Below are 21247 nucleotides of genomic sequence, written 5' to 3'. Positions count from 1 at the left end.
CATGTAGAAATGTTTGGGTGGCTGAATTAATTCAACATGAAAGCCAGTAACCTGGTGCCTATATGTAAACTAACACGAGGCCGCTATTGCTACTGCGAGTTAGTTTATGTCCCATTACTACCACCATCATAGTAGTTATGGCAGCAGTAGTAAAAGTTTAAAGGACATTTCATTTTCATAAATTCCCTAACCCCCAATGGCCCCTCCCTAGTGCCCTTAGCTACTCTAAGCTGAAATATTCCCTCTAGGTGCTTACCTCCCCCTACAGCCTCCTATGTTTTATACATGCCGCCTGTAAAAATCCAGTGCAAGCTGTCCACCAACATCCCATAAGCTCGAATGAAGTATGCCTGAACTGCTGGTGCAGTATCTCTAGATTTTTACCTGCAGGATTGTAATCAATACAGGAGACCTTTGCTATCGGAAGAGACAAGCAAGCACCAGGGTAAAAAAATGGTTCAGCTTAGTGTCAGAAAGAAATCCTTGGGGTGGCCAAGGTCAGAGCAATAGAGTCCCTATAAGGTACTATGTAGGCAGTGTGTGTTTCAACTCATCAGCATCTGTCAGGTTGGGCCGACAAATTAAAAATAACTCCCACTTGGTTACTCCAGCCCTCCTTTATGCTCACACTTCTACCTGATTTTCTAAGATGGACTCATGGGTACCATGTCACCACATCAACAATCTATTTCCATCACAGATTTTTTTATATTTAATAGGAGATGAACAGTAGTGAATCTCCTTCCACACTTTTTATTATGTATAGGGTTCCTCCCCGTGTGGATTCTTTGATGTTTCACAAGGGTGTGCAGGAGTACAACCTCTCCCCAGTGCGAATGCTTTGGTGTTTGATCAGGGTAAAGGTTATCAATGAAGTACAATAGCTGTAAACATTCTTCAGTATGTATCCGCTGATGCTTTACCAAGGTGGAACTGTTGATGAAACTTTTGCTGCATTGATTAGACTGGAATGACGTCTCCTCAGTGTGGAAGCACTTTTCACACAGAGGTTATGTGTATGGCTTCTCTCCACCATGGGTCCCCTGGTGTTTCACCAAGGCATACTGAGCGGTAAAGTTGCTCCCACACTGGATAGCTTGGTGTAAGTGCCCTGGTGTTTGGCCAGAGATGACCTGTCAATTAAGGTCTTGTCACACTAATTGCAGCTGGTTTCTCACCTGTGTGGGTCCTCTGGTGCTTCACCAAAGCAGGCTTCTTGGTGTAGCTGTTCCCACATATTTGGCACACAAAGGGTTTCTCCTCAGAGTGAACCTGTTGGTGTATCACCAAGGTGGAGCTGTCCATAAAGCTTTCTCCGCATTTCTGGCACACAAATGGTCTTTCACCAGCGTGACTTTTCTGGTGCAAAATTAGGTGTGAATTGCAGGAAAATGTTTTACCGCACTCCTTACAGGAATAAGATTTCTCCCCAGTGTGGCTCCGTAGATGAAAAACCAGAGCAGAGTTTTCTGTGAATCTTTGCCCACATTCCCCACACTGGAAGGACTTCTCCCCACAATGGACTGTCTGGTGTTTCTCCATACTGGACCGGTCTGTGAAGCTCTTTCCACACTCCAGGCAGGTGAAGGACTTCTCTCGTGTGTGGATACTATGGTGCTTTAACAAATTTGAATGGTCAGTGAAACTTCTTCCACAGACCGTACAAGAAAATGGTTTTTCACCAGTGTGAATTCTTTCATGTTTCACAAGGGATGGGCGATCAGTGAAAGACTTTTCACAATAGGAACATGCAAAAGGTCTCTCTCCACCATGAGTTCTCTGGTGTATGATCAAGTGCGAATTATATGAAAAAGCCTTACCACACACGTTACAAATATGAGGCTTTGCTACCAAGTGTGTCTTCTGGTGCTTCACAAACCGAGAATTGTCCGTAAAGCTCTTGCCACAGTCAATGCACAAAAAGGTGGTAATTTCCATCACTTTACCAGATTTGGGGTCGATGGCATTAAAGATGCTGTGGCAGTTGTCCACCAGCCTGGCACATGGGTCTTGTTTGTTGCAGACGTCCTTTCCCGCTGGCATCTTGTCCACTTTTGAAGATGAGCTGGACATCATACAAGGCTCCCCCTTTTCATTTATCACCACTAAATCTGCACACAAATAAGATTGCAACAATATATAAGAACAAGATTTCACAATGAAGGCTGTTTCCACCTAGAAGGTTAGACGGGTGATTGGTTTTGGAAATTGTGGCATAGGCAACTCAGACGTTCAATTGGTATAGCAACAGCATTATCAGAGGACAGTCGCACTGATATTTTTACTTTTATGATATAAACAAGAATAAAGAATTAAAGTGTTTGATATACGAGACATGTTAATAAAGTACCGACATCCCAGTTGAATACTCAATATGTGGTAGAGAAGGACTACCAAAAGAAGTGGATGAGGGCTCGAGGTGTTCGAGCCTTCATCCAGAAAATACATGAAGAGTCATGGAGGAGCATAGAGAGGAAAGAAATGTAAGAAAGGGAAAAGAGCGAAGGCTGGGTAGAAAAGGGGGGGACAAGAGACAGAAATAGGAAAAGAAAGGAAAGGGAAGGGAAGAGAAGGGGAACAGGAAAAAGGGGGAAGAGAAAAAAGTATATAGAAAGAAAGGAAAGAGAAGAAAAAAGAAGAACAAAGGGACAAAAAATAAAAAATGAGAAAAGGAGAAAGAAAAAAGGAGAAAAAGAAGGAAAAAAAAGGGAAGAAAAAAGGGGGGAAGAAGAACAGAACAGAGTTCCAAGAAAGAATATGAATGAGGGCTGGTGGGATTTTAATGGTACCGTAGAAAAAATCATAAAAAGGTGATAAAATCAAGTATTTTATTTATACATCATTAAAAACCAAGTAAGGGAAAACATTTGTATATGTATAAAAACATATCAGCGAATACAAACAGTACAGTGATAAAGGTACAGACAATAGGTGATGATAGATTTATAGCTCATCCGGTGTGCAAGACCTCGGAGAATTAACCCAACATGTTTCGCAGCCTGTGTAGGGCTGCTTCTTCAGGGGTCTGTAACATGCTTTAATGGTACTGAATTATATATGGCTCGATAATGAGACCGAGTGATTTGGAACCCTAAAGCTCCTATCTCTTGCAGAGAATGCTGATAAAGTATGGAGAGGCCAATTGAGGAAGAAGCAAACAAGCGTCTATAGCTGCAGTGGGTGGTGTCTAATTGTCATGCTCGTACTGAGGTACACCAGAGGGAACCACCTGTAGGTATCCAGATAGAGTTGACCAAGTAGCACAGAGCATCCACATATTTTCAGATGGAAAGCATGGCCTTCTCACTCTAGTGAGAAGGCCATGCTTTCCATCTGAAAATATGTGGATGCTCTGTGCTACTTGGTCAACTCTATCTGGATACCTACAGGTGGTTCCCTCTGGTGTACCTCAGTACGAGCATGACAATTAGACACCACCCACTGCAGCTATAGACGCTTGTTTGCTTCTTCCTCAATTGGCCTCTCCATACTTTATCAGCATTCTCTGCAAGAGATAGGAGCTTTAGGGTTCCAAATCACTCGGTCTCATTATCGAGCCATATATAATTCAGTACCATTAAAGCATGTTACAGACCCCTGAAGAAGCAGCCCTACACAGGCTGCGAAACATGTTGGGTTAATTCTCCGAGGTCTTGCACACCGGATGAGCTATAAATCTATCATCACCTATTGTCTGTACCTTTATCACTGTACTGTTTGTATTCGCTGATATGTTTTTATACATATACAAATGTTTTCCCTTACTTGGTTTTTAATGATGTATAAATAAAATACTTGATTTTATCACCTTTTTATGATTTTTTCTACGGTACCATTAAAATCCCACCAGCCCTCATTCATATTCTTTCTTGGAACTCTGTTCTGTTCTTCTTCCCCCCTTTTTTCTTCCCTTTTTTTTCCTTCTTTTTCTCCTTTTTTCTTTCTCCTTTTCTCATTTTTTATTTTTTGTCCCTTTGTTCTTCTTTTTTCTTCTCTTTCCGTTCTTTCTATATACTTTTTTCTCTTCCCCCTTTTTCCTGTTCCCCTTCTCTTCCCTTCCCTTTCCTTTCTTTTCCTATTTCTGTCTCTTGTCCCCCCCTTTTCTACCCAGCCTTCGCTCTTTTCCCTTTCTTACATTTCTTTCCTCTCTATGCTCCTCCATGACTCTTCATGTATTTTCTGGATGAAGGCTCGAACACCTCGAGCCCTCATCCACTTCTTTTGGTAGTCCTTCTCTACCACATATTGGATATAAACAAGAAGTAGAGTTAGGTTGACTTTAGGATTACATGAAGGGGCATCTTTCAATTAAAATGGTTGTTAAGCCATTATGGGTTCTTAGTAGAATCCCCTCTATTATAACCTGTTATATCACTCCCTGCCTTTGTTTTATAAAAATAACTAATTTTGAAGGGCCGCTGTGCAGTCAGCAGATGTGCCAGGGCTCTCCTGCCCCGCCCTGAGGACTGCAGAGGGAGGGGCTGGGGTTCCCTCTGATGTCAGCCAGGTGAAGAGGAGGAGAGCCTTAGATGATCACGTGACCGCTCAGCGGTGGTCTTCAATAAAGGTATTGCACTTCTTCATTTTTTAAACAAAGGTAGAGGGATTCTACAAAGGACAGATCGTTATTTTACATTGCATAGCAGCAGGGGAGGGGAGGACACGGCCCACACACAGGAGCTGACAGGCAGTGAGGAGAGGGGGTGAGGACAGGAGGAGACAGAGAGGAGAGCTGCAGATGACGGAGGCAACTAAACTGACCACGGTGTCAGGGCTCAGCAGCCATGATATACCATTGTCAGTTAACAGAGGGGAGGGCAGAACAAGGCAGGATCAACCAGGTTTTTAAAGCGGAGTTCCACCCAAAAGTGGAACTTCCGCTTTAGGGAGTCCTGACCCCCCGACATGCCACATTTGGCATGTCATTTTTTTGGGGGGGGAGCGGGTACCTAGTTTTGACAGGTACCCGCTCCCACTTCCGCTCGGAGCGCCGCGGCGCCCTGAGCGGAAGTTCTCCTCTCCCCCTCCCTCCCTGCAATCTTCTGGGACACGTCAGAGGTCCCAGAAGATTGCCGGCCAATCACGGCGCGCAGCGCGACTCGCGCATGCGCAGTGGGTACCCGGCTGTGAAGCCGCAAACTGTAACAGCCGGGTGCCCACAGCAGTGATGCCGGCGCCGAGGGAGAGGATCGAGGCTTCCGGCGGCCGCATCGCTGGACCGTTGGACAGGTGAGTAAATGGCTGGAACTCCGCTTTAAGGTGATAGAAAGGGCCAGATTACACAGCACAAGCACTGTGCTGTATAACATTTTTTTAGGAACAGGATCATATAAATTTTTTTTTAGGGTTACAAACACTTTAAAGTCCTCCTAGATCACCTCAAGTTGGCCCCTTTTGCAGGTATAGTTATGTAAAACTTAAAAAAAAATGCCTATACAGTTTAAAATCCAGTAATACACTGTCTAACCCTGCTCTGCACATGCTCAGTTGCTTTTTATTTTTAAGCATTTTAGGCACTGCCGAATTTGTAGAAGCCAATCTTCTGACAGCCTTAAAGCGGAATTAAACCCTCCTATCCTTTAAGTCCAAGAAAGCTGCTTCTGTTTGATTTGCAACTGCCATGGTGCTGCATATGTGATCATTTAGGACGCCAGCCATTTTATGGTTTGACAGTTTGGTTGATGACACAATCAAATGTGACAGTTAGCAATCCTGGCATTCCAGGAATGTAACTATTTTTTGAAACCGTTAAATCGATGGGTTTAGTTCCGCTTTAAGATTTACTGCTTTTCAGGGGCTCTTGGCTTCATCAAAAAGGATGCCTCCAGCAAGAAGAAACAGGAGCAATGCTGGAGGCAATTTACAGCACACACTTATGTTGGTAGCATCATTTTTAATGTGGAATGCATGTTCCTTGCTAAAGAACACTTTTTTATCAAGTTGTTATGGGTAAAGTTCCACTTTAAGGGGTAAGTTCATGTTTAGGTTTATGGGCTAAATCAAGGTTATGGTTAAGGACTATATCATGTTCAGGTGATAGGCTAAGAAGTGGACCAGTAACTAAAAGACAAGTTCATTTGTTATATAAAAATCCTTCCAACGCCCCCCCCCTCCCCCCCAGCCTACACTAATTCATTAGGTGAACCCTCCTGGGTGCTTACATTTCTTGTTCCCCCCTACCCCAGCCTACATTAAAGGATAAGTTCACATTTCTGAATATGCTACACCCATATTTAGGGTGTATCAAACTACAATAAACTACAAGTACCGATAGCCTTTGCAGGTGTCGGCTTTTATTTCTCAATGAACTACCACAGCGCTGTAGAATGCTGTGGTAGTACATTGAATCTTCCTGTCAATGTAAAACTGCCTGCCTGTCCATAGGAGACCTGCATGGCATCGGCAACCCGATAGCTGGTGCAATGGTTTCCAGGCTCCTAAAACAAAATATAGTAAATGCACATTTTTACCAACAAAAAAAGTTGCGTTTATTATTTTTGTTAAAAAGTGAACTTATCCTTTAATCTACTAACTAAACTCTCCCATGTGCTTATATTCCTGCTCCAACAGCAGTGGCCACCTTAGTAGTGTGCAATCCAAATAAAAAACTTTAGTGCAGGGCGTTCCTATAGACTTTAATTGGACATACCCATAGTGCTAAACCAACATCCCTAGAATTTTATCTACAAGGATCCAATTAGCACAGGAGGCTGCAGCCATAAGGAGAGGGTAACTAAGCACTTGAGTGTGGGGTTCAGCTTAGTGTAGTTCACAAGGCAAATAATTTATGAACTCGTCCATCAAGGGCTGTGGCAAGGGGTTAAGGTTTATGGCTAAACGTAACAGTATGGGGGCCATTTAAAGTAATGGTAATTAGGGATCGACCGTTTTTTAGCAACACCGATATATCGGGGGCCGATATGCACTCTCCCCGATATATCGGAATCGGCCTTTGGAATTACCGATATTGCCGATATTTAGGGAAAGCTGCAGGCATCACCCCGATACCGGTGTCCATAGCCGATGGTCGGCTGACTAGTAATGACAACCGATGCGGCTGAGAAACCGCTCGGCTGTCATTACAAAGAGCGGGAGGGGACGTCCCACAGGGAGACCCAGGCATCCTACCTGTACCGCCGCCGTCTAAACCGGGTCTCCATTTTTGGCGCCGAGTACACGCAAGTGATGTCATGACATCACTTCCGGGTACTGGCGGCACCGAATTAAAAAAACCTACAGCATTCAAAACAGCCAAACTTGGCGTTTTGAATGCTTTTAAGTGCAGAGGAGGGGTTTGGGGTCTATTAGACCCCCAGATCCCTCCACCACAGTTCCTGTAGAGATTAAAAAATAAAAAAAATAAAAAAAAAGGTGTGATCGGTTCATTATTCAGGTTTTACCACACTGATTTTAGAGTGTGAATTTTTTTGGGCGTCAAAGCACTTAAAAATGGTGCATCCAAAAGGAAGGGCTGACATGTCTGTGTACAAAATAAACATATACACTTTTTTACCTTCAATTGAATCGTCATCGGACACAGCAGTGTTCATCCGGTCATATTCCGATTCGGAATTGGATTCAACTTCATAATACATATCAAGGGAGACCTAAAGCAGAAGCACAAAAAAAAAAAACAAGCACATCTGTAAAATGGAGAGAGTGTGGGAGTGGGGGGGGCATGTACCACTAATCCAGATTATTTGTATTTGAAATTGTTTATCAGTTACTGCAGCCATCTCTATTGATAAGGCCTTTACAACAAGAGTCCAACATAAATGCAGCTTCAAACGCTGTGAATCTCCTGCCAATGTGTGTTTTTTTTTTTTTGTTTTTTTTATGACAATTGTCTGTCTAAAACAAGACAAAGGTGAATGAATCTCCCCAAAGGGTAACGAGAAGAAAAAAATAAATACATTTAAAAAAATCTGACAGTTTCTACTAATCCGAAATACACTTCCTCCTTCCTTCTATACAGGGATCACCAGTAAGAGGTTCGGATACCCCATATAGATTTTTAGTTAAACCCCCTGACAACAGTATTAATAACAAACCACACAATCTGCCTCTGCTGCATTATTGTCAGTGGCCTACAGAACAGCTCCTCACTATGTAATAAAGAAGGGGGGGGGAGTGTTCTTAAAGTGTTACTAAAGTAAAAAAAAAAATTTTAATTAAAAAAAAAAACAAACTTGTTATACTTATTTGTTCTGTGCAGTGGTATTGCACATAGCGGCCTTGATCCTCCTCTTCTCGTGTCCTCGGCAGCAATCCTGGCTTCTCCTCTTCTTCATGTGTCCCCATAACACACCCCTTGCTATGAAGGCGCACAGTGACTGCGAGCTCCAGAGCTGCATGCCTATAGAGCCGCGCTCAATAGCAGTGGGAATTAGCCTCGACTTCCTTCTCTGTATTTCATTAAAGTGGAGTTCCGGCCTATTTTGCAACTTTAGTGATTCCTGGAGTGCTCGCTATGCTGATCAACAATTGGGCATTTTCAATTTTTTTCGGGGGTCCCTTAAAGCGGAGTTCCGGGCACAAAAACAATATTTTTTTTTTGTGCCCCTCCGCTAGGTACACCTCACCTGAAAAGGAATTGGATAGTTTTTTTTTTTTTTTGTTTACTTACCTTGTAATTGAAGATCGAAGATACTCACCTCAGAGTACTTCCTCCCTCGGAGCCGCGGCTCACCCCGTCACTTCCTGTCTCGCTATGATTCCTGGGAGCTGAACGTCATAGCTCCCAGGAATCAATGCGATGGCACCGGCCCCGCTCGTCATTTCCGGGCGACGCCGCATTCCCCTGCTAAACAGCTTCTGGGCATGCCCAGAAGCTGTTTAGGAATGCGGCGCCGCGCCGGAAGTGACGAGAGGGGCCGGTGCAGGCGCATTCTGGGACAAGAAGACGCGGAAGAAGACACAGAAGAGGACCGTGCTGGCTTCAGCTGCCCACAAGAGAGATGGCAACGCTGTGGAAGAAATTTTATAAGTATTTCTTCTAAAAGGTAAGTGCGAACCGGGACAGATCAGAGGCTAGCCATTGTGGAATGTGCTAGCCCTGACCGTCCCGGGGGTATGTTTAGTAAAAAATGACCTCTGTGCCCGGAACTCCGCTTTAACCTATTTTCAGGACATTTTTGATTGTACTACCTCCTTCTCCCCCCTCTGTGGCCACGGCCACCGACATCACTTCTGCCTTTGCATTGTATCCTGGGAGCGGTTTGTCATCGCTCCCAGGAGGCTGGAATCAGGAAGAACTCCCAGAACACTCCCTGGAATCAGGAAGAAGGATACAGCAGATTACACTGCGGCTTCAGATGCCCACATCCAAGATGGCCGCACTCAGACAGCATTTTTAAAAGTAAGATTTTGACTAAAATTTAATACTGTACACCTTGTAAGTATGAGAATAGCGGTTCTGTAAAGGGCGATGGATTAGTATTATAGGGTTTTTTTTAGTTAAAAAAAAGTATTTGAGGCCGGAACTCTGCTTTAACGTCAGCAGGAGCCAATGGCTCCTGCTGCTGTTCGGGTCCCTGTGTGAAGAGGAAGAGCGAGGAGAATAGATGTAGCCGTGCACAACACCAGATCTATTCTCTCTTCTTTTCCCCTTCACACAGGGAGGGGGGCATAAAAATAAACATTTTTTTACCTTAATGCAAGGAATGCATTAAGGTAAAAAACATTTTTAGCTTTAGTATCACTTTAAAGTGGACCTTCACTCTTTTCTGCTACTTCGCTCCTTTCATCCTCTCTAGGTATTGGGCTGTTTTTTACCTTAAAAAAAATTAAAAATAAAAAATGTTCGGGCCTGTCTCCCCATGCAGATCAGGCGAATGACGCGCATACTGCCCGCTGTGTCTCCCAGCACATGCACGTCACATATCCAATGAGGCATGGCCTTCCATGCAGAAAAGCAGGGGGGGCAGGCCTATGAGCGCATCAATACAGTACAAAAGGGAAAGCGCTGTTCCAGTGTATAAATCTGACATAAAAATAAGTTTAAAGGGATAATACCGTTAATTAACATGTTCCTATTGAACAACATCCATAGTCATGCAAAGAGATGGAATTATATCTGTAAACCACTGCAACTCATATCTTCGGACTATAGCTGTGCCTGGTGGAATGAATGGCTGCCTCCAGGTCCTGGGAGCGAGCGAATAGCCCGATGGATGTGAGCTATTTCCATGGACCTAGTTGGGGCTGCGCTGGGTTGATCATTGCTGTTGGAAAGGAGTCGCCGGTTAAAAGATCATGCTTCACTGCGGGGACTGCACACGGTTGCCGGTACAGGGACGCCGGGCAGGCGGAAGCCAAAACCCGTGGCAACAGGGCTGGGCTATGAGGAGTGTATGGGAATAAGCAAATTGCCAGAACGCTTAAGGCGGACTATATGTTTCAGGGATTAACCCCCTTTTTCAGGTCACCTATGAGTGCACCATGCAGAGGCCTTCCCGATAAACTGGGAAGAGCTGGTGGGCCTCTTGGTGACGTCAGAAAGAACATGGTGGCATGGGATAGAGCTGTGGTTGGGCATGAGAGGTCGGGAGGCGGGTGCAGATCCACTTTAAGCTGGCCATACACTGAACGAATTTCAGCTGCCTCCAAATGAACCGGTTCTAATTGGATCAATGAGGGGGCCCTGTCCGCCTCTAAATGAACCAGTTCTAATTCGATCAATGAGGGGGCCCTGTCCGCCTCCAAATGAACCAGTTCTAATTCGATCAATGAGGGGGCCCTGTCCGCCTCCAAATGAACCAGTTCTAATTCGATCAATGAGGGGGCCCTGTCAGCAATCTCCTGTTCAACATCCTTTAAAAGAATCAAGCAGGCTTGGTGGAAAATTGTTATCTGAACAGCGTCTGCATCTAATGAGATGCAGGAACTGTTTGGGTATTATGGCAGCCGGCTGGGATATTACGACAGCTGTCATTGGGAGATTTGTCTGTCTGACTGTATAGCATGAATGGAGGAATCTGTTAGATACATGCATGGCCAGCTTTAGTCCTGTTCTAGCGTTGTGAACCTGCTCTTCCATATACATTTCCTGTTAGTGAGTGTTGTCACCCTAGGACAGGAAGGGGTGTTATAGGAAGGAACACTAGCTGAAAATAAAGGAAAAAAGAAAACGAATGCCACCGCTATCACTTCTAGGGACTAAGCTGCTGCAACAGAATACAGGTTTTTTCTTGGGTTTAAATACATTTAAGAGTATTAGAGAAGCAATTAGTTTATCATTCAGTATAGTCTGTTATTTATTCCAGACAACAGTTTTTAGTGCAGTAATGGCTAAGGATGCCCAGCACATGTCGACAAGCACCTACCCCTTTTCTCCTCATAGTATACTGAGGAGAGATTGGCTATGGGCCTTAGCTCTTGTCTATGGTCTCTATTCAGTATTTCAATTTTCTCACCTTGTCACTGTCCTGGCCGCGTTCATTATCAGATGCTGGTTCCGCCACAGGACTGGGCTCACTATCGGACATATTTAATATGTCAAATCACGAGCAGAGGGATTATAGCTGAGCTGCAGAAAGGAAAACAGTATAATTCAATATATGTCATTAAAGCTTTCACTTACAAGTTTTGCACAGAAAGTGAAAATTTTGAAAAATTATTTTCTCCATTTTTATGACTACAGGAGCCCTTCCACCTGGGATACTCCGCTGCAGAGGGGATAATCAGAACATTCAGAGAACCTTTTTAATTTAATCAAACCTGCACATCTATTTAGGACTGTTAGGGCTCTTTCAGACAGGTGGGAATGCTTACCACCCCCTAAAAAGCATTTGTGGTGGGCTGCTTTTCAGAGGGCAGTACAGCAGCAGCTGGCAGGAATTCAGGAGGCGCTACTGCTGCCTTCTTTTTTATTTGCCGAGCTGCAAATTTTAACTGTGGTAATGTGCTGAAACTGCAAGCCCTTCGATCTCAAAGAGTGAGTTTGACACGTGGCACCAGGGCCATCTTACAGAATGGGCACGCAGGGCATTTGTCCTGGGGCCCCACTGTCCAGCGACCCAGCCAAGCATTAGTCCTGATTCCCATGTGCACCCTGCGCCGAACTTAGCAGGTGGCAAGCGCCTGTCGGCCCTGCGCTGCTGTCAGGCCATTTGGGCCGTGGAGGGGGGAGCCCACAGCTGCAGGAAGGCCTGTCTGCCTCCACGGGAACAGGCGCACACAGGACAGTCGAGTCTGACTCCCGTCCATGTGTGTTCACCGGACTCAGCTGCCCAACTTGGAAGCTGTCATTAGCCTAGCACTGCTGTACCAATAAATATCACCTTATCGATAATTTTCATTTTTATTCTTGCAGGTGATTGTGTAGTTAGGGCCTTCGTGCACTGCATTGCCCGGGGGCCTTTAATGCTCTTAAGATGGCACTGCGTGGTGCAGCCCTGCTGATCTCAATGGGTGAGTCTGACAGGTGGAGGCAGCCTGAGTTAAAACTGTGGCAGCAGCCAAGCAAAGTATGGCGGCCCCAGCACGTGTACTGCCCTATCAGGCTGTAATGTTAGAATTCCGGTGGGCAGCCAGGGGACGGTAGAACCGCGGGCTCAGCCACCTGTTTCAGTGCTGTCTTCAGTAACGCAGAGACTATGATTTTATTAGGACCAGCATTACTGAGCTCCACTGAAGACAGAATGTCCTGTATAGACACTCCAGCCTCAGTGCCACCCCTCACGTACCTTCATGAGTGACCATGTCCTGGCCAGGACTCTCAGTGGTTGGCATTGCTGCAAGGCAGAAGTGCTAACCACTAAGCCACTGTGCTGCACATTTAGTAATAGGTGTGGATGCAAAATATCAAACAGGCTCTTAAAAAGGTTGAGTTCACCTTTTGTAAAAAAATAAATAAAAAGAATAATAAATGTACATATTTTTTGAAGTTAAAAAAAAAAAAAAAAATGTGTAATTATTATCTTATTTTTTTTACTCTGAAGCCTCAGCAGTTTGCGAGTGCAATGCCAGGCTCCTGCAGACTCAGTCAGCTGTCTGTCTGTACCTCGCATATGGGCAGACAGTTGCTGAAGACCAGGAAGATACAATGAACGATGAGAGCGCTCACCAGCACCCTTACAGTTCATTGAGAACTACAAGCTGTCTGCTGCAATGACTGACTGTAGTTGTAGTTTATTGACAGGAAAACTGAATAAATGACGCAGCGATGTGGGTGGTGCCCCATATGGCCCAAGCTGTTTTTAAATTGTGACAGCGGGTGCGGGGAGAGAATCCCTTGCTTGCTGCCACAATGAGGGATCGGGGGGGGGGGGGGGGGGGGTAACAGGCAGGTGCTCTTTGGTAACATGTTACTCCCTAAATACAGATGTAACTTGTTATCAAAAGTGAACTTTAGGACCTCTTTATGAGGAAATACAATCCAAGGAAAGGATTCTGCACAACCATATGGCAAATCCACACAATGGGTTTATTTTCTGCTGCAGTGCAAACAAAGATCCATAGGTAAGTACACTAAACAGCCTTCCCTGTACCCAGCCTTCACAGGTACTCCAGGTGCACGGGTACGGATGCCTAAAAGAATACTTACCCATCTATGTACTTTTGTTTGCACTGCAACAGAAAATAAATCCATTGTGACCATATTATATATACATATTTTATTATTTATATTTCCTACAATTTTTTTAATATCAATTTCAGCTCCAGGCCTTTTTTTGACACTTGTTTACAGGTAAAAATTTGTATTTTTTGCTCGAAAATTAGTTAGAACCCCCAAACATATTTTGTTTCTCTAGAGGCCCTAGAGAATAAATTGGTTTGTGTGTGCAATTTTTTATGTCACACGGTATTCGAGAAGCAGTTTTCAAACAATTTTTTGGGGGAAAAAAATACACTTTTTTAATTTTATTGCAAAAAAACAATACATACTGCAATGTTTTCGTTAAAATATAAACAATGATGTTACACCGAAAAAATAGATATCAAACAAGTCACACTTTAAAATTGCGCACGCCTGTGCAACGGCAGCATACAACGTAAATTTTACTATCCATATGTGACATTTTAAAAGCCTTTACAGGTTACCACTTTAGACTCACAGAGGAGGTCTGGTGCTAGAATTACTGCCCATGATCTGACGTTCGCATCGATATTTCACATGTGTGGGACGATCGCTGTTTGCGTGCAGGGCCGACGCATGCGTTCGCCTTCCGTGCTAGCTTGGGGGAACATGGAAACTTAAATTAAAATTAAAAAAATATTTTTTTTTTTTTACACCACTGTCGATTTATATATATATATATATATTTTTTTTTTTTTTACCACTTTTTTGCTGTCACAAGGAATGTGAACATCCATTGTGACAGCATTAGGCATGTGACAGGTACCCTTTATGGAGGGATCAGTGGTCTATAAGACTTGATTTTTTAAAAATGGCGCTGTTGACATCCAGGTAAACTGGAAATGAAGTCATGTCATCGTTTCTGGGTTACAATCACGAACAGCCGAACAAAGACATTTCCGGCTTTGCTTGGCAGTCCGGCCAGCCGGCAGATGCGCCGATTGGTGCTCAGAACATCCCGGTGGGACAGTAGAGCCAGAGCTACCTGCGGAAGGCGGCGGGAGGAGGATGTCCCCTCCTGCTGCTTGTGATAGCAATCAAGCAGCTATTTAGCCGCTCCAATTGTTATTACAAGAGGCTCTGAAAAACAGTACGTCGCTGGACTTTCAGTGGTCATACCAGGATGATGCCTGCAGCTGCAGGCATCGTCCTGGTATGATCACCGAAAGTCCAGCAATATACAGGTACTTCACTGGTCATTAGGTGGATGGATACACACTCACCAGCCAGTTTATTAGGTACACCTTGCTAGTACTGTTTTGCCTTCATTCTTCATGGCATAGATTGAACAAGGTGTTGGGAGACATTTTTTGGTCCATAGTGACATGCTAGTATCACGCAGTTGCTGCAGATTTGTTGGCTGCACATCCATGATGGGAATCTCCCATTCCTCCACATCCCAAAAAATGCTCTACTGGATTGTGATCTGGGGAGCGTGGAGGCCTTTGGAGTACAGAGATCTCATTGTCATGTTGAAAAAACCAGTGGTGAGATGATTTGAGCTCTGTGACATGGTGCATTATCCTGCTGGAAGGAGCTATCAGAAGATGGGGACACTGTAGTCATAAAGAAATGGACATGGTCAGCAACAATACTCAGGTAGGCCGTGGTGTTTAAACAATGCTCAATTGGTACTAAGGAGCCCAAAGTGTGCCAAGAAAATATACCCCCCCCCCACACCATTACACCACCACCAGCCTGAAGCGTTGATACAAGGCAGGATGGATCCATGCTTTCATGATGTTTACGCCAAATTCTGACCATACCATCTGAATGTCGCAGCTGAAATTGAGACTCATCAGACCAGGCAACATTTTTCCAATCTTCTTTTGTCCAATTTTGGTGAGCCTGTGCCAATTGTAGCCTCAGTTTCCTGTTCTTCGCCAACAAGAGTGGCACCCAGTGTGGTCTTCTGCTGCTGTAGCCCATTTGCTTTAAGGTTTAATGTGTTGTGCATTCAGAGAAGGTAGTCTGCATACCTTGGTTGTAACGAGTGGTTATTTGACTTACTGTTGCCTTTCTATCATCTCAACCAGTCCACCCATTCTCCTCTGACCTCTGACATCAACAAGGCATTTTCCGCCACACAACTGCCACTCACTGGATATTTTCTCTTTTTCTGACCATTCTCTGTAAACCCTAGAGTTGGTTGTGTGTGAAAATCCCAGTAGATCCGCAGTTTTTAAAATACTCAGATCAGCCCCTTTCTTCCCCATTCTGATGCTCAATTTGTACTTCAGCAAGTCGTCTTCACCACATCTAGATGTCTAAAGGCATTGAGTTGCTGAAATGTGATTGGCTGATTAGCAATTTGTGTTACCAAGCAATTGAACAGGTGTACCTAAAAAAAGTGGCCGGTGAGTGTAAATAGTCTGTATTGCTGCTACATATTAATTTAGGATGACAGATTGCCCCCAATAGCCAGCATAAGATACAACAGCAATTAATTATTCAGTAATGGCGTTGTCCTTTAAAACCAAGGAAAGCTGAAGTGGTATTAAAGCCTGAATCAAAAATTAAATATAGGACAGCTCACCAATTATTAGATGTGGTGACTGCATTCATTTTCTTTTTTAGACTTTCTTTATTTTCACCTGGTGATACAGCCAGTAAGTCTGTTTTTTTTTTTCTTCAACAAAACAAGCTGTCCTGCAGACGCAGCAGTTAGAGGGTTGAGACAAACCATTTATCACTGACAGGGGTGCTTACAATGATCAGCGTTTATTTATGCAAAAAGCTTCTTCTCAAAAGGAAACAAAATGTTACTGTAACTGCTTATAAAATGTGAGCTGGAGTTCAGCCTTGTTAGGCTCCTTTCACACTGGCTTTATGATCAGTTCCACCTGTCAGTTTTTTCAGGAAGACCTATCGGATGCTTCATGCACCTCTATGGAGAAGCGGATGTCTATGTTGACATCCGCTGCTATCCGATCCGATGTGGTCCGTGAAATCCAGACAGATGGAAACCCTATTTTCCAACCGTCTGGAGAATCGGATCTGATGAAAATAGACAGGCGTTTTCATCCGATCTCCCATAAAGGAGAGCGGGGATCAGTGGGCGGCTGGTGCTCCATGGGCCAGACCAAACCATACCCCCCCCCCCTTCCCGGTCGCCAGGTCACTCACCATGAACATGTGGAGGGCAGGCAGGCAGCGGCTTCTCCTCCCATCTCCTCCTCCTTGGCCAATGGCATGGCTTCTCCTTTCGGCCAATCAGGAAATGGGTCTCAGGACTTGCTTCCTGATTGGCTGGGAGGAAAATCAGTGTGATAATAAAGAATATTCATTCGCTATTGTCATACAACTGGGTGGGCTCGGGGCGCAGTGCTCTGCGCCCCGAGCCCACCCTTTTTTGAAGCCTACTAGAGCCTCTGGCTCTCATCAGGTGCTTAAAAAAAAATCCCATTAGAATCCATGCGTCTGGCGCCCTGCATGTAGATTAGGGGGCCGGACTCATGGATGGGGGGGGGGGGGGCGGCGCCCCTGCGCCCCCAATGACGGGGATATCACAGGCCTGTTTCTGCAAAGTAAGCGGAGACAGAGCTGCCATCCGCCTGCTCAGTGTGGACCGGCGGATCGATCGCCCCGCTGAGCAAAACAGAGTCCGCCGGGCGGAAAGCTCATGTGAAAGGACCCCAAGTCAGGTCTGTGTAAATCTGCTGGTACATAAAAGTTATTTCCAGTGCTCTGCCCTCCAGAATGGAGACACCCTCATACAGGAGGGTGCCGGTGTTGTAAAATTTTGGCGGACCCGTGAAAAAAATCGGACCTCGTCACTTCCGGTGGACAGAGCATCACAAAACAGCTGATGGGAGTCGTCCGTGCGCATGCGCAGAAGAAATTTTTCGGGGTTTGGCAAAAATTATAACAGAGAGCGGACAGCTGATTGAGAGGAGGCGGGGCTGAGGTGGGACGGAGGACACCGCCGCGTCATCGAGACATTACAGGGACGGAGGCACATCTGCAGAGCTGAATAGAGGAGGCGGGACGGAGGTGCGGCCGTGTAATAAATGCAGGGCTTAAGCGACTCCTTCTGTTTTATTATCTTTAGTAATTATCGTATTATGTATCCTTAGGATTTCATTACATTTAGTATTTCTTATTTTGTATTATAGAAATATTAAATGTTATTAAATCCTAAGGATGAATAATACGATAATTACTAAAGATAATAAAACAGAAGGAGTCGCTTAAGCCCTGCATCTATTACGGCCGCACCTCCGTCCCGCCTCCTCTATTCAGATCAGCTCTGCAGATGACGCGGCGGTGTCTTCCGTCCCACCTCAGCCCCGCCTTCTCTCAGTCAGCTGCCCGCTATGTGTTATAATTTTACCAAACCAAGATAATGTCTTGTGCGCATGCGCAATTGAGACTCCATCCGCTGTTTCATGACGTAGGACCACCGGAAGTGACGAGGTCCGATTTTTTCATGGGACCTGTTCTGTGAAAACCCTCACCGGAAGTGACGGGTCCGGGTCCGAGGAAATTTTAGAACACCGGTGTTCTGCCGAGAACTCCAACCACGTCACTTCCGGCGACTGTACAGCAGGAATAATTGGAGATTTCGACCACTTGGTGCTTTCACAGAACAGGCGGCAGTGTATACACTCCTGTACATGCTATAATGAGTGGACATTGTTAGTCCGCCCGCTAGTAACCAACAACATGGCCACCTCCAAGGCAGCAACAATTAGCGGACTAATACTGGCCACTAATTATAGCGTGGAGTGTATAGGCTGCCGCCTGTTCTGTGAAAACCCTCACCGGAAGCGACGTCGTCGGGACTTCTTGGCAAGTTGGAGTTTTCGGCAAAACATCAGATCACCAGAGGGAAAAAAAAAAAAAAAAAGCCTAAAAATAAATATTGCAGCCACCACAGATAAGGGTTGTTAATGCCGGTTCACACTATTGTGATCACAGACCTCGCACGTGATTCGGAGCGCACTGCTCCTAAAATCACATGCGATGTCTGTGTGCTGCGAATTCAGCCATACAGACTGTATGGCTGAATTAACACTGCAATCGCATTGAACTGGCACAGGACCCTTTTTTTGGTCTGCAGCAGAATCGGATCGCATGGTGGTTCAGACTAGTGCGATCAGATTCCTGTGCCAATTGTCAGATCGCACTGTGATGTGCAATCTAATCTGAGGATGTCGTTAACTTTGTATTGACACCCCCAGAGATTCACATATGGCAGTGTGAACTGTCTGTGCTGCGAATGCGATGCGGGAACACGCAGTCGATTCGCAGTGTTCCCGCATCGCAATAGTGTGAACCAGGACTTAAAGTGCAATAGATTACAGATTTGGTGTTAGATACACTCTAATATTCTACGCACTCAGGAACAAATCTTCAAAACCCGGTCCAAAACCAAAAACACGGCTCCTCACTATACATGTCCTCTACATCCATTTATATATTATTTACTAAGATCAGAGCAGCTGTGCATGGCAACCAATCAGCTTCTAGCTTTCATTTCTAACACTAACTGAACAAGCTGAAACTAGAAGCTGATTGGCTGCCATGCACAGCTGCCCCAGATTATGCCTGTTCCAGTTTTAGTAAACTCCCCCCATGTATTTACATGGATCTGCACACATCAATGAAAAGGGTGTGAGTGAGAGGAGTGTGAGCGGCTGGTCGGGCCGGAAGGGGTGGGGAGAGCACGGTCAGCTCTCCCCTGATAATACCGAACACATGCACTCCATGTCCCCCCAATAATCCGCTCTATTATCCCCTTACCTTATCCAGCCCGCAGCCTTTGTGTGCACAGGGGGGAAGAGGCGGGGCGGCAAACGTGCCCTCTCATTGGCTGCCGCCTTACATACGTCATCTCACCGGCTCTTCTCCCGGGAGCTGTAGTCCTGGGAAGGGAGTCCAGTCTTGAATTCTTGCCTCTCATTGGTTGGAACGCGTCTTGGGTCACATTACAGGACTTCAACTCCCAGCATGCAACACTGCAGGCAGCTGTTAAAGGTCGCATCCGGAAGGACGTTGTAGTTCTTAATTGGTCAAACACAGAGCGGTGGGGGGAGGGATGAACTACAAGTCCCAGAATCCTTTGCTGCTGGATGGGTCTGTATGTAGTGGTAGGGGATGACAGGCAGCAGACAGTACCAGGCAGGTGGGGGGACATTGCAGGGTGAGGCTTAGGCCCCTTTCACACTAAATGCAGTATGGTGCATTTTGAACTGCACTCCAAATGCATAGACAGCCCAAAAACAAGGTAATCCTTTGGGCATAGTTCACATCATTGCAGTGCGGTTAAAAAAGTAGAGCGTGCTGCATTATTCTGCACTGCAAATGCAGGGAACGCACTGCAAACCTGCTTCAAACGCACCGCACTGAGCCCCTTAAGCCAAGCCAAAGAAAATATAGAAAAGTGCACTGCAAACGCAGCACAAAACGCATTCAAGCGCATGTCAAGCATGCTTCAAACACGATTCAAATGCATGTAAACATGTAGTCCAAAATGTGCAGTTTCTGGTGTGAAAGTCCCCTTAGGTCTGCTTTACACCAGATGCAGGCAGGTGTGCTTTTAAACGCAGTACAAATGCATATGCAAGAAAAATGAATGTATTCCAACAGGTCTAGTTTACACCATTGCAATGCTTGCATGTGCATTAAAAAAAAAAAAAAGTCACAACCACACATTTAGGCTCCATTCACACCTGAGCGTATCCTTTTCAGGCATTTTTTGGGGTGTTTTTTCAGGCGTTTTTTGCAGGTGTTTGTAGGAGGGCATTGACATCAACAAAAACGTTTGTAATCTTCAGGCGTTTTGTTTCATACGACGACAAAACACTCATATGTGAACAGGGCCATTGAAATGAATGGGATTTTGCTTGTTGGGCGTTTTGAGACTTCAGAGATGAGCGTTTTAGGAGCTGAAAAAGCACTCAGGTGTGAACAGGGCCTTAGAGCCCGGTCACACCAGAAACTGCACACAACTGCGTGCTTTTGACTGCATGTTTACATGCATTTGAAATGCGTTTGACGTGCGCTTGATGCACGCTGTGCATGCGTTTTGTGCTGCGTTTAGCACTGGGTTTGCAGTGCATTTTTCTATACGTTTTTGGGCTTGGCATGGTCAGTGCATTTGAAGTGCGTTTGTAGCGCATTACCTGCTTTTGCGGTGGGGAACTGCGCTAAACTGCACTGCAATGATGTGAACTATGCCCATATGCCTTGATTTTTGGCTGTCTATGCAGTTGGAGTGCTGTTCAAAATTAATCCAACTGCAGAAAACTGCATTCGGTGTGAAAGGGCCCTTAAAAAAAAGCCATAAACATGTGCAAATGCACTGCAAACACGTATGAACGTATGTAAACCTGTGCATGTGAAACAATATAAATCAACCGTGCTAACCATAACTGTAACTGAAAATAAAGCTGCTAGCACATCAACTGACACCTATTGTGTAAACCAAATTAAATGTAAAAGTGCATATTATTGGATACTTGTAAGTGTGTCTTTGACTTTTTATGCAAAATAAAAGTTTTAGCAGTTTTACACTGTCGGCTTTGTCTGGCTTGTTCCTCCATGTATCACTGTGAGAGACCTGCAAGTTCCTACATGAGACACTCTGGCCACCTCTTCTTAACATCGAGGGTTCCAGCCACTGCTTGGGAATTATACCAGCATCTACCAGCTTGTATGGCCCAC

The 21247-nt window shown here is 45.0% G+C and overlaps 1 protein-coding gene across 2 annotated transcripts in view; it reads right to left on the bottom strand.

Moving 5' to 3' along the window:
* Positions 1-19507, bottom strand: part of LOC309553894 (uncharacterized protein) — a 33053-nt gene extending 13546 nt beyond the window's left edge. The window contains exons 1-4 of one of the 2 annotated variants that reach the window (XM_082255380.1): positions 19325-19507; positions 11415-11527; positions 7514-7607; positions 1179-2111 (exon numbers count right to left, since the gene is read on the bottom strand). In XM_082255380.1, coding sequence (XP_082111506.1) covers positions 1179-2111; positions 7514-7607; positions 11415-11486 — 1099 coding nt within the window. In that variant the 5' untranslated portion in view covers positions 11487-11527; positions 19325-19507. Of the gene's footprint in view, positions 1-1178; positions 2112-7513; positions 7608-11414; positions 11528-19324 lie in introns of those variants that run through there. The other variant, XM_082255381.1, reaches the window with a different exon arrangement.
* Between the last annotated feature and the right edge of the window lie 1740 nt (positions 19508-21247).

The sequence above is a fragment of the Pelophylax lessonae genome (assembly GCF_965119305.1).
Source record: "Pelophylax lessonae genome assembly, chromosome: 4".
Classification (NCBI taxonomy): domain Eukaryota; kingdom Metazoa; phylum Chordata; class Amphibia; order Anura; family Ranidae; genus Pelophylax; species Pelophylax lessonae.
The sequence above is the reverse complement of the archived record's forward strand: the minus strand, read 5'-3'. Positions and strand labels throughout refer to the sequence as shown.